Below are 14,355 nucleotides of genomic sequence, written 5' to 3'. Positions count from 1 at the left end.
TGTTACGTCTGTTTGTCTGTGCCACTACTGTGGACTGTCGTAGACAGCTCCTCAAAATTGATCCGCCTGATTTCATGAAGAATATCCAAAAATGGAACGTCGAGATTCTCCTTCAGAAATTTTTACAGTTACTTCTTCAAGGAATTCAGTGATTTCATTATGGATACCATCAAGAGTTCCCCTAGGGATTTCACCACACAACCTTCCTTTTTCCTGAGATATCTTTAGAGGTTCCTCCAGTGATTGTTACAGTGTTTTTTCAAGTATTCGTTCGTTCAGGAATTTCTGAAGGGATCCCCAATGGAACTTCACCAGGGATGCATTCGGGATTTCCTTATGGGATTCTTTCAGGAACAGCTCCAGGGATTATAATAAAAATTCCGTCAATGATTTCTCCATGGACTCCTCCAAATGATTCCTACAGGAACTCTTACTTGAATTCCTTCAGGATTTGCTCCTGGAATTCTTTTAGGAACTCCCCCAGGAATTCATCCGGGAGTTCCTCCACGAACTCTTCGTGGATTCTATCAGGATTTTAAAAATAATTTCTTCTGCAATTTCTTCAGCACTGCTCTAGGGGCTCGTAAGGCTTTCTCCTGAGATTTCTCCAGTTATTTTTTCCAGGAATTTCCCCAGGAATTCCCCCAGGGATTACTCCGGTAAATCCTCCAGGGATTCCTCAAGGAGTTTCTCCAGGAGTTGTTCTAGAAATTCCTCCAGAGATTCCTCCAAGAATTCCTCCAGGAATTCCGACTGGAATTGCTCCAGTGAGTTTTCAAGGAATTCCTCCGGGAATTCCCTCAGGGATTCCTTTTAGAACTCCTCCAGGAATGTATCCAGGAGTTCCCCCAGGCATTTCTCCAGGACTTCCTCCAGGCATTCTTTCATATTCCTCCAGGAATTCCTCTAGGGGCTGTTCATAAACCACGTAGACCAAAATTTGGCCATTCTGTAAACACTCAAACGTAAGCAAGATTAGCAGTTTTGAAAATGTGGCACAGAATTATTGTTAGAAATGTTCAAATTATTGCATAAAATGTCATGAAAAAAAATAAGTATATTGGTTTTTGGCTGGTTAAACCTTAAAATGGGATTGATAAAGGCTAAAATAAATAGTTCTGCGTTGAAATAAAAACGTGCCCTAATGCCTGTGGAGTATACCTGTTTGATACTAGCATAACTTAATGAGTTAGAAGATTGCTAAGTGGAAGAACTGGAAGAACTGTTAGAATTTTTGTACTCTGGTTATTTAATAGCAGATGCTCATACAAAAATGCAAGATATGGTCAAACAATTGACTTATTCCATTCAATTTGAAAAAATATATTATAAATGAGTATTAGTTGTGAACCACATTCATTTTTAACATGATTTATTTGAAAAGAACGTCTAAATTATGAAACAAGTAGTTTATGCTAGAAATTTGAATACTTTCGGTGCCATTTCTCGAAATGTGAGCCGTCCAATGTATGTTATTTCAGCCAGAATACAGTCTAGAAGATATTGGGAGCTATTAGAAGACGTAATAGTAGTAAACGCTGTGATTATTGCAAGTGAAACCATCATATTTCATCAAAACAATACTTAAATACATGATTTTTTGATGGTTTGCGTTATTTTTTTCTGTAAATTTTCGTAAATTTTCAACCTGCACTCGTCATGAAACTTTCATTAGATTCTTTTGAAACACTTCCGATAAAAATAACTACATCAAATCTCAATTTGGAAACATTTACAATTATATGACATATTTATAGAAGATGCATGCAAAATTAATATGACAACACTTCCAAAAAACGATCCAATTCATGATTTACAAGTCGATCTATAATGCAAGTCACCATACAAATTGATTTTGTTTTATTTTTTTTCGAATTTTTTTAGTTTTTTATTATGGAATTCCCAAAATTGTACAATTCGGCTAAACGAATGTCTAGGCAAAAAATGACATTTGAAGAGTTTTTACCCTCGTTTTTGTTTCAGTGTATATGTAAGGTACTAGATATACTATCACTATGATAAAAAAAAATTATCATAAAATCTTTTGTATTAGTTTCCTGACACTTTTTTGAAAATTTTTTGGGCTCGGCTAAACGAATGTCTATCACTGTATACTCACAGATAAACAGACGTAACACTCTGATATTTTGCATCGTACACCGATTTAACGGTCTATTTGAAAATTTGATAGTTGGCCAACTGACCACCCGTAGCGCTCGCATCGTTTTTGCTCGAGTTTGACGTTTGCCCACTACCGCCACCTAGTTGATGGTCGGCCAAACTCAGTCCTTTTAGTATTGGGCGAACATGTTTCCGTGACTATGATTTGATTCAAAAAATGTTCGAAGTGTTACGTCTGTTTGTCTGTGGTATACTCTTCAAATACACTCACAAAATTTTGTCGTATCACTCGCTTCTTAAACAAATATCCAACTCCTTGACACCTCCCAAGTAACAATTTCTATGCTTTCTACTCTTAGACATTATTTATGGAGGTTTTGCCATTGATTTGCAAAACCCTTCCAGGTTTAATGAAGCATTTTATATTGTAAACCAGTTTCAATAACACTTGTAACTTTAAAACACTTTATAGACACCTACAAGTCAATTCAATAAAACTAGTTTGCTTGACCTTTTGCCGAGCAAAACTTTTATTCTAAGCGGGCTGTTAAGAACATAGTAAGACTTAACCCTAAAACTTGTTTTAAAGCCGCTTGTATGGTGTATCGCTTCGGCCTTAAAACGTAATAGACTGCATAAAGTCATAATAAAGCAATCTTAAACCTTGTAGGAATTTCTTGTGTAAGCATCAAAACAAGATCAGGAACGTAGCTGCTGTGCGATCTTCCCTAGGAAAATAGATTTAAGACGAACGACGAACGAAAACGTATGATTTCACTCTTCACTATATGAACTAAACACCTTATTTATCTTTATTGTGCTTTCTCATACTATCCCTACCTAATACTCGAGCAGATAAAACAGCAGCTTAAAAAAAGCACGAAACACCTCAGAGAAACCTGCAAAAAAAAACTTTCTGTTTGTTTACATTACCCGAGCAGAAGAAAATAACAAGTGAATAACATATCAAGGTATTTATCTTTAATACTACCATACCTTGATATGCCCTTCATTAGGTGGTAATAAGAGGCAAAATAACAAAAACTAATACCAAAATTTTGTATAAATAACACCTAGAAAATAACAAATCTTGTTATTTCAATAATAAATACATACCTAAAATTTCAATTGCTGTATTTGTTATTCCAAAGTTATTGAATAACAAACTCATAACATTTCTTGTTATTAAATGTTTCATATATTCGATGACTTCATGATGTAATAACAAATCTTGTTCTTCGGTTATTTTCACTGCTAAACTAGCAAATACTACATCAATACCAAACTCTGCTCAAATACCTCCAACTGTTATTGTGATGTTCTCATAACATTTCGTACAATAACGCTGCAATAACAATTTCAGGCATTAGAGCACCCCAAGCAACACACATGTTATATAAAAGTTACGACAGCGCAAGTTTTGGTTGTATAGAAGTTTATTTTACGTTATTTCAACACAATGTTAGAAATACGTAAAATAAACTTCTATACAACCAAAACTTGCGCTGTCGTAACTCTATTATAACATGTGTGTTGCTTGGGACATGTTGCTCTTCGCATGGTATTTGTAAGGTATGCCCTTCTGCTCGGGTATTGACGGCTATCGGCCAGCCGGAAAGTTCTTAAGAACAATCAATCTGTAGACGCCATCCTTAGAACCAAATAGTGTTTAGGTAGCGCAAAACATATGTGCTAAGTAGAATAGGGCGTATGGTGAGCTTTGTTTCGTATTCCTCAAAAACAGCAGCTCTAGAGTATGTTGCTTGTTCACAAACTGATCTTAAACAATCTGAATCAAAACCAAGAGGGTTTAACTTGACAGCATCCATATTTTTCGTCATGATGTTTTATTCCTGCTTGCAAATTGTATACGCCATGTTGATATTTGCATGCATAATGTTGAGGGCGGGATTGAATTTTTTATATTTGATATAACAAAAACCGCAAACTGACGAGGCGCTTCATACATTCAGAATTAATTTATTACATTATATGAGAAAACTTTTATGGCATGCGCTTTTCTGTTATGGAAACAGAGTTTTCTCCGTCGAAATTTGCGACTAAATATTATTGACATGATTTTGTTCCTATTTCGTCATATTAATTTGCAATTTACTCCAATCCATTTGATTTCTTAAGTTTCGGATTCATTTTTAGGTTCAAATCATTCAAGATGATTTACCAACTTTGATACGGCTTGTTGCTCTTTTTGCTACCTACACAACAGATCTTATCTATGCTGTATAGTAAACTACAGGAATGTGTCATAAAGCCAAGTAGCATGTAAAACGTTTTAAGAAATGGTTTTAACGACCTCCTGTAGGATGGGCCCTTTCTAGCTTTATAGGGTTTTATCGTGGTTTTATCAGAGCTGTTACGATTACTAAGCTTTAAAATGAGTTTTATTGTTTTGAATTTAACAACAGCTTAACAACAGCTACTAGGCAATAAAAAAACTAAAAATGTTACTTGGGCGCCGGTGAATCGCGGGCCTTTCATAAAGTAGGTGTCATATCATCACATCCTTTCCTATCCTCGTAACGGAGAACATGGGCGTGGCCGGCAATGGAAGTTCTCGTGTCTTTTTACTTCAACCTCTAATTGGATAGCTATTCCTTCCCAAATAGCATTTCATAAGCAATTAGAATAGGAGTATTAAAGTTTTAACATGACAACTTTCAGTATGCAATTTACGAATTACTCCGTTACCACGCAACGCAACGCCTACAAATGTGAGCCGGTCTACTGTAGACACGTATCTCACACACTGTCGATCTACTCTTGACATGGTTGTCACACCTGATCTGCTTATCCAAAGGGGCAATGTGTTCCTAGACTCTACAATACCGACTACGCTGCCCAAGGGAGGTAATACAATCTGCCAGATTGTATAATCCGCCATATTGAAAAACCCAATGACAGCTAGCAAGTTTGTGCAGATCAACTAGTATTTTTTTTCACTAGTGTGCATACGCGCCAACTTGTGACGTAGTTGGGGGGGAGGCCTCAGAAAATCAATGATATTCGGAAAATGTCAACGCAGTTTATATTGTTTACGCATATTAACATGAAAACTAGTACCACAGAGAACCAGACGTAACACTTGGAACAAATTTCATTAAAAAACATCGTCACGGAAACTTAATCGCTCAATGCTAAATGTACTGTGCTTGGCCGGGCCACCACTAGATGGCGGTAGTGAGCAAACGTCAAACAGGAGCTAAAACGATACCACCGCCGCGAGTGGTCAATCAACCTACTACTGAATATTTGAATCAACTTTAAAAAGGTGATCGATGGGAACCGATGAGAGTGTGACGTCTGTTTCTCTGTGCTAGTACATTGAGCTGAAAAAAGTTGAATATTGTCCAATTTTGGAGAGCTAGTTGGCACCTATGCTAGTGTGAGCAACCCCTCAGCAACCATGAAGAAAAGTGTAGCCGATGCAGAACAGCGACGCTTCATCGCATAGTCGAAGTAATCATCATTCACGCTAAGACCGCTCAGCACCTAGAATGTGTAAAACCTACTATAAGTGCATAATTTTCAGACCACACCAAAAATGTGTAACAGTTACACCTTCACAAAAAAAGCTCGTATACTCTTCTAGATGCGAAATGTCGATATTTTTTTGTTTACCAATGTCACTAGTAAACCTTGCTAGATTACGGTACAATTTTTATTTGCGAATTTCACGATTTTGTGGACGCAGGAGTTGGTTTTGTGAATGTGTGGTGTAGTCTGGAAATTATGCACTTTAGTGCTGAGCGGTTTTAGCGTGTTGACAAATTCAACATTTATTCTGGTTGTTTAAGAAGCTAACGATAAGCCTTGCTGGAGCTTCAGACACAAGTTCCAGCAACACTCATTGTTACCCTTCAGCTTGAAAGCTGCTTAACATGCTACTCTGAACATCAAGTTCATAGAAGTTCAGTTCAGTAGCTAGCATTGTGCTTCAATGAAGATTAAATATCATTTTGCAGAAAATAACTGTTGAAGCACGAATAGAAGACACATTTGAATTTATCAAATCAATGAATAATAGGCTCGAACAAAAAAAAATATGCCGCTCACCGGATTTGAACCGATAGCAGCTGCGTGCGTGCCCTATGCTTTACCACAGTACTACAATTTCGATCGTGCGAACAGCGGGTTTGTTTTGTCACAGTTCTGTCAGAAGCTGCTTAGAAGGCTATCCAGCAATCTTATGTGGACTTTCAAGTTCCAAAATTATTTAAAAAACGAAGCTGCTTAAAAGGCTAATGAGCAACCTCGAACAAGCTGCTTAGCTAAAAAAGTACACTCTTTTCGGAACTTTTGGTTACTTTGGGCTTCTCCAAAAGAAAATCCTGCCAATCTTGCGATAATTCCTTCACGGTTTTATCCTGATGTTCCGTCATAAAATTTTACTGAAGGTACTTCAAAGATTTCTGTCACAGTTCTTTGAGAGATTCTTCCGTGATTTTATTCTCGGATTTCTCGACAAGTTTCGTTCAGGGATTGCTGATCTTTCTCGTAGAGATCATTCAGTAATTCATTCAGAAATCTCGTCAATGATTTTCCCAGAAATTCCATAAGACATTGATACAGGAAGTTCTTCAGTGATTTTGGTTCCAGGAATTTCAAGAGTTTCAAACCTTCCTCTAGTAGTTATGTTAGAGGTTTTTCTTGGCGTTACGAACGGATTCTTCTAAAAGTTCATTCAGAGCTTCCTCAAGGATTTCTTCAGGGATTCCGCTAATATTTATTTCCGAAATTCCTCAACAAATTTCTATACAGATTCATCCAGGAATTTCTTCAGAGATTTCTCCAGGGATTTTTACATGAACTCTTCAGAGAATTCTTCAGGAATTTGTGCTAGAATTCCTTATGAGATTTTTTCCAGGATTCCTTGAGGGATTTCTTCATATTATATTTCATGGATTCTTCCAGAAACACCTACAGTGATTTCTTCAGGAATTCTTAGAGGATTCCTTTGGACATTTCTTCTTGAATTCCTCCAAAAATTTCTTCATGGCTTGTCCAGGAAATCTTTGAGAAATTTCTTCAATTCATGAATTCATCAATTCCATCAAACATTTCGGACGTTTTAATTTAGGAAATTTTTCAGGAACTCCTTCAGGGATTTCTCCGGGGACTTCTCCAGGGATTTCTTCAGGAACTCATCATCAATTTCTCTTAGAATTCTTTGAGGGATTTATTCATAAACTCCTCCAGAGATGCCTTCAGGAACTCTTTCAGTGATTGCTCCATGGATTCTATGGGGATTCTTCTAGGAATTCCTTCTTTAAAAAAAAAGAGATGTTTTTGCAAGAACTCTCTTAAAGATTTTTAGCCTCGGAATTTCTTACTTGCTTCTTGCTAGAATTTAGCAAAGCTTCGAAATTACTTCCCATATTTTGTCAAGGAATTATCCTGGTATTCCTCCAAAATTCTGAAACTTTGTATGGAATTTTCCCGGAATTCCTTAAGAGATTTCTTTATAAATAGCTATGGCATTTTTTGGCTTTCAGTCACGGGGAAAGTGTTGATAATTTTATATCATTACCAACGTTTCGATCCTTGGGTTCGATCTTCCTCAGGGCTCGATCTTAATCAGCTTGTAAGGATCGTACTTTGCACACGATCGTTTGTCTGTTTTTTAAACCATTAAAACAAAAAAGTTTCTTTATAAACTCCCTAAGGGATTCCTCCAGGAGCTCCATCAGTGATTTATCCATAAATTATTTGAGGAATTTGTCTAGAAATTGCGGCAGGGATTTTTCCTGGCATTCTTTATAAGGGATTTCTTTTTCAAGGATGCCTCCAGGAACTTCTTCTGGGATTTCTTCTGGGAAATTCTCTCAGGGATTTCACCAGGAACTCCTTCAGGAACTTCTTCAGGAACTCCTTCAAAAAATTCTCTTGGAATTGTTATGGGTATTTCGCCTGGAGTTTCTTGAGAGTTGTTTTCTGGAATTTCGTGAAGGATTCTTCCAGGAACTCCTTCAGCTCAATTCCTTCAGGAATCTATTCAGAGATTCATTCAGAAATTCTTTAAGACATTCTTCTAGGAGTTCCATCTGAAATTTCTCCTGGAATTCATTCAAATTTCCTTCATTGATGCCTCCAGGTTTTTTCTTCTACTTCTTCTTCCTTTTTCTCTATCTCTTCCCAACAAATATTTAAGCTGAATAAGAGTTGATTTATTGATTTAGCTGTATTATAGAAAGAACAAACAACTCTCAAGCAAATAAAAAGAAAATCGGGTTAAGTACGGTTCCTTTGAATCCCACTAAGAATTTGCATCCTTTGACAGATACGTATTTCGACCTCAACTGTAAGGTCGTCTTCAGTGTCTTGTACTTGACAAGACACTAAAGACGACCTTACAGTTGAGGTCGAAATACGTATCTGTCAAAGGATGCAAATTCTTAGTGGAATTCAAAGGAACCTTACTTAACCCGATTTTCTTTGTATTTACAGATATTTCCCTAACAAGCCCAGGTTAATCATCATCAACTCTCAAGCAAACTTCAGCATAAGAAACTGTTATTCAGCTATCTCTGTTTGTTGGGTTCTTCTTATTCTTTGTGATTCTTCGTTCTCACTGGAAGTTGGCCTGTCTCTCTTTGTGTACTTTAACTTTGTCTTCCTTGAGCACTTTCACAGCTATTAATATTGTGAAGCATATACAATTATACACTATCCCTAGTGAAGTCGAGCAAAGTTCCCAATTGAAACAGGAATCGAATCCGCCGTCTTCAGATTGGCGATCCAAAGCCCTCACCACAAGGCTAATTGGAGATCCCATATATTCACCCAGGAATTTAATCTTGGTTTCCATCCAGGATCGTGGTCTCCTCCTTCAGACTCCTCTCAGAATTTCATCAAGGGTTCCTCCAGGATTCCCTTCAGAGATTTCTCCTGAAAATTCTTTGAGGAAATTCTATTAGAGTTACTTAAAAGAGTTCTTCTTGTATTTCTTGAGGGATTTCTCAAGGAATTTCGCCAGTATTTTCGTCAGAGATTTCCCCTGAGACTCCTCCAGGAATTTCTCCAGGAACTCCTTCAAGGATTTCTCTTAGCATTCTTTGTGGGATTTACCTGGAAACCCAAGAAGGATTCCTTCAGAAACTCCTGCAGAGATTCACCCTTTGATGATTTCTGTAGGAATTCTTCTAGGAATTTTGCGGAGCATTTCCTGGAATTTTTAGAAGGATTTTCCTTCAGAGGTTTTCCTAGAATTGTATGAGAGATTTCTCTTGAAGTTGCTGGAGAATTTTCTCCTGTAATTGCTGGAGAGATTTTTCCAGAGATTGTTTCACAGGTTCACCCAAGAACTCTTGCTGTGATTTCACTTATGATTTTTTCAAGAATTGTTTTAGGAACTCCTTTTAGGATTTTTCCAGAAATTAATCGAGTGATTTTTCCAGGAAATCCTCCAGGAGTTTTTCCATGAACTCTTTCAGGAATTTCTCCGGTAATTACATCAGGAACTCCTACAGGAACTCTTCAGAGGTTCCTCAAGAAATTCGTTGAGGGATCCCTCCAGGAATACCTTCAGGGAATCTTACTGGAATTGAGAGATTTCTTCTGAAGTTCTTTGAACAATTTCTTCTGTAAATCCTTGAGCTATTCCTTCAAGGAATTCTCCAGGATTTTCTCCATTGATTCACCCTGGAAGTATTTCATGGATTTATCTTTGAAATTATTCAGGAGTTTTTTCAGGCCTCCCTCTGGAAGAGATCCATCAGCGGTTTCCCTCGGAATTCATTCAGGGATTCCTCTAGATGTTATTCAAGGATTTCTTTATGAATATCTTCAGTGATTTTCCCTGGTGTTTGAAAAATTTTTCCTGGAGAGATTTTTCCAGGAATTTTTTTCAAGGGCTGTTTCAGTGATTTTCTCAGGTGTTTGAAAAATTTCTCCTGGAGAGATTTTTCCAGGAAATTTTTTCAAGGGCTGTTTCAGGGATTTCTCCAGAAACATCTTCAGGGAACTTTTTTTGAGCGATTTAGTTCATCAGCAATTTCCACTGGAATTCATCAGGTTTTCCTGCAGGGATTCCCTTGGGGTGTTTCCTGGAGTTCATTCAAGAATTTCTTTAGATGTTTCTTTAGGGATTCCTACGGAAATACCTTCAGAGACATTTCCCAATTGGTGGAGAGATTTTTCATGTAGTTGCTTTAGAGATTCTTCCAAAAACGCCTTTAGGGATTCTTTCAGGAATTCTTCCAGGAGTTCCTTCAAAGCTTCCTCGTGAAGCTAATCCAGCGATTTTATCCGATTTTTTTTTGTGATATCTCTAGGAGTTGTATCAGGGATTCCTTCTGAAGTTTCTTCTATGATTTCTTCAAAAATTCCGCTTGTGGTTTGGCATGGTACACAAATTACGTAACGCAAAAATCAGCGATTTCAGACTCCCCCCCTCCCCCATGTAACGCTTTTTGTATGGACACCAAAAATATTTTGTATGGCTCGTAACGCTAAGCTAGACTCCCCCCCTCCCCCTATAGCGTTACGTAATTTGTGTACGATGCCTTTCTTCTGGAGTTCCTTCGGTGATTCTTCAAGAAGTAATCCATGGATTCCATCAGGAACACCTTCAGGGATTCTCCCAGGAGTTCCTACAGGAGAATTTTTCAGGGATTTTTACAGGAGTCGCTTCAGTCTTCTTCATCTCTTCTTCATCAACTAATGAGTTGCTTTAGTAAAATACGTGTTATCTCTTTGAACGTTTATTACGGTATGAACGGCTTAAGTCAACTGTCAAAGTCTTTCCTAAGTCATGGCCTACTTAAGATTGGGAGTAGCTTAGTAATTAATGTAGGTACTCAACATTGTACACTTCTTCATACTACATTCGGTCATCCTGACTCGTCGATGCCCTCATCGACACTATAATTAGAGAGTAATCTGGTATCTGTGAGCCATTTTCTCATATTATTCGGTGAACAAACGGAACTGAATGGAAGATTTGAAACTTGAAACCCGTCAATGTCGACAACAAGGTATCGATCATTTGGCAAAATTTTCTTTATAACATAAGGACCTTTAAACTTCTTAGACAATTTATTATCAACATTACATTTTATAACTACAAAGTCGCCTTCTTTATAATCTAAACTGCTTTCCGTTTTCTGTCCACCATTCCTTTATTATAAGCCTGCAGTTTTAGAATATTATCTTTAGCTTGTGCTCTTATTTCTGATAGACCTAAATTTTCTGAAGGAAGCTGATTATTTTTTACAAATACTTCTAAGTTATTGGTTTCATCTATATATATAAAAATGAGTTTCTAGCTTCTTTGAGGCAACAAAACTCACGAACGACCGAACCGATCAGCATGACCCTTGCACGTTTCGATTCGTATTCATGGTGGCTGTGTTTATATGTATAAAAAGTTACGAAAATCAACTCGAAAAGTTGGAAAATTGATAAAGTACTGATTTTTGTGAGCTGGGAAGGAAATCAACAAGATTGAAATGAAACCAATCTAGAGTGCGGTGACGTTATGACCTCAACAGTTGTCAAACCACCACAGCTTGGCAAGACAAAGTTTGCCGGGACAGCTAGTTATTAATATTGTTCTGATGTGTACCAAAAAGCAATATACTTGGAAAGTTTTTGATTGCTCTGTTATACGTATTGTTATAAACATATTCTAAATTTGGAAGCAAATTATCCCATTTGAGTTTTGTATCATCAATTAACTTAGCTAGCATCGGAGTAAGAGTTCTATTCATTCTTTCAGCTTGGCCATTAGCTTCAGGAGTATATGATGCTGTTTTAATGTGCTCAATATATCTGTCCGCACAAAACTTTTTAAAACTTGTAGATGTAAAACAACTACCTCTATCTGTTATGATCCTCAATGATTTACTGTAGTGATTCATATATAAAAGAATATTTTCAATAACTTCCTTAGTATTGGTTGTTTTAGTAGGGTAAAATTTGACATTTTTTTTTTTTTTTTTTTTATCTTTATTTAAGAGGTTTTCAGCTTGAGAGCTGGTTCGCCTCCTAAAATTTGACATATTTTGTAAACGCATCAACAATCAATAGAATAAATTTGAATTTTTTTGATGATTGGAGCTGAATTGGGCCATAACGATCTATATGAATTATGTGAAATGGATTTTGTCCTTTGTCAATATTTTTTAGATATCCTTCCTTCTTTGAATCTAACGGACTAGAAAATATGCAACTCAAGCAGTTACTTATATATTTCTTTACTATTTTTCTCATACCGGAAAACCAGTAAAATTTCCTTATTTCTATCATGGTTTTCTCAATTCCAATATGACCTAGCTTATCATGACAAATTCGCAAAATATTGTCATACATTGTTTTTGGTACAACCAATAAAAGCTTTCTATTATTGTTTCTAAATAGTATTCCATTCTTTAGTTCAAAATTTGGAAATGTATTAGATTCTAAATGAATTTTGATATTTCTTATCTTTTCATCTTGTTCTTGTGCCAAAATTACATTCCTTTCAATGTCCTCTGTATCTAGCAAGCATACTTCATTTTGGTTAGTTTGCATTGGCTTTTGTGTTACTGTATGCTTTGCAACCTCACCCATTGCCAATCTGCTCAAAGCATCAACATGCTGCATTTTAACTCCATCTCTGTATTCTAAACTGTAATTATAATTTTCCAAAAACATTGCCCAACGACTTGTTTTAGGATTTATTTCTTTTTTAGCTAACGTTTGTGCCAAAGCATTACAATCTGTAAAAATTTTGAATTTTATACCTGACAAATATACATGGAATCGCTTTACAGAATGAACTACTGCTAAAGTCTCTAGCTCAAAGCTATGTAACTTGCTCTCATACTCATCTGTTTTCTTGCTAAAGAAACTAACTGGATGATAACTTCCACTTTTTTGTTTTTGTAGCAAAATTGCACCAAATCCGTAAGAGCTCGCATCGCAATGTAATTGAGTTTCAGCTTTTGGATCATAAATCGCCAAAACTGGAGCTGATAACAATTTATCTCTAAGAAGTTCAAACGCATTGATTTCAGTTTCATTAAAAATAAACTCGACATCTTTTCTCAACAAATTGTACAATGGTCTAGCAATCGATGCAAAATTTTGGATAAATTTTCTGAAATAGCTTGTTAATCCTAAAAACCGTTGAACATCCTTTGAATTTTTCGGTAATGGAAAATTTGAAATGGATTCAATGTGTGACTTACTTGGCTTTCTGCCAAATTCATTGATCGTATAACCTAAGTAATCTATTTCATCCAAACAAAACTTACACTTTTCAAGATTTAACTCCAATAAATTATCACTCAAAATTTTCAGTACTCTACCTAATGTTTCAAAATGTTCTTCCATTGTTTCTGAAGCAATTAAAATATCTTTAATATAAACAACAATTTTGCCTTCATCAATAAGAGGTTTGAAAATTTTATTAACGTACCTCTGAAACACAGCTGGTGCATTACACAGACCGAAAGGAACTCGCAAATATTCATATTGCCCACTTGGTGTTACGAAGGAAGTATATTTGGTACATTCAGAAGCAATTTTAATTTGATGAAAACCAGCTTTCAAATCCAAAATGGTAAATACTGACTTATGTTTAAGTCTATCAAATATGTCTTCTATTAACGGTAAAGGATAATTGTCGCGATAAGTATCTTTATTTAATTTTCGGTAATCCACACATAATCTTATATCATCGCCTTTCTTTGGAATAACTACTATGGGGCTAGCAAAAGGTGAATCACATTCTCTAATAATTCCTGATTTAAGTAATTTATCAACTTCCTTGTTAACTTTAGTTTTATCATTATGTGAAAGTTGTCTTGGTTTAAAGTGAAATGGTGCGCCAGACTTTAACATAATTTTCATTTCATAATCAATTACAGGACGGGTTGGTCGATTAAAGTTAAAATAATTCTCTTCCAAAATATTATTCAAAGTTGCCAAATGAGCGTTACCGATGTCACCTACATTTTCTATTGATTTCAAATTGCAAATCGTATCCATAATGTTTACCTTATTTTCAACTCCACTTGAATCACTTTCCATAGCATTGATTGAAGGAGATTGAAATATGTGAATTTGGCTAATCGTTTTCATACCAGGATCGAAAACAACATCTGCCAATTATTGCGTCATATGAGAGAACCGTCGAATCAGGAACCACCAAAAATTGAATTCTGAAAAATAGATTTTGAATTTTTACATTAGAAACAAATCTACCCACAATCTTTAGTTCAGATCCTCCTA

The 14,355-nt window shown here is 36.1% G+C and overlaps 1 protein-coding gene across 1 annotated transcript in view; it reads left to right on the top strand.

Annotated features, from left to right (window-relative positions):
* LOC134287994 (uncharacterized) overlaps positions 1-14,009 on the top strand; it is a 37,643-nt gene extending 23,634 nt beyond the window's left edge. Inside the window, exon 4 of the mRNA XM_062851443.1 lies at positions 13,992-14,009. Within this exon, the coding sequence (XP_062707427.1) occupies positions 13,992-14,009 (18 nt within the window). The remainder of the gene's footprint in view (positions 1-13,991) is intronic.
* The last annotated feature ends 346 nt before the right edge of the window (positions 14,010-14,355 follow it).

The sequence above is a fragment of the Aedes albopictus genome, chromosome 1, assembly GCF_035046485.1.
Source record: "Aedes albopictus strain Foshan chromosome 1, AalbF5, whole genome shotgun sequence".
NCBI classification, from domain to species: domain Eukaryota; kingdom Metazoa; phylum Arthropoda; class Insecta; order Diptera; family Culicidae; genus Aedes; species Aedes albopictus.
The sequence above is the reverse complement of the archived record's forward strand: the minus strand, read 5'-3'. Positions and strand labels throughout refer to the sequence as shown.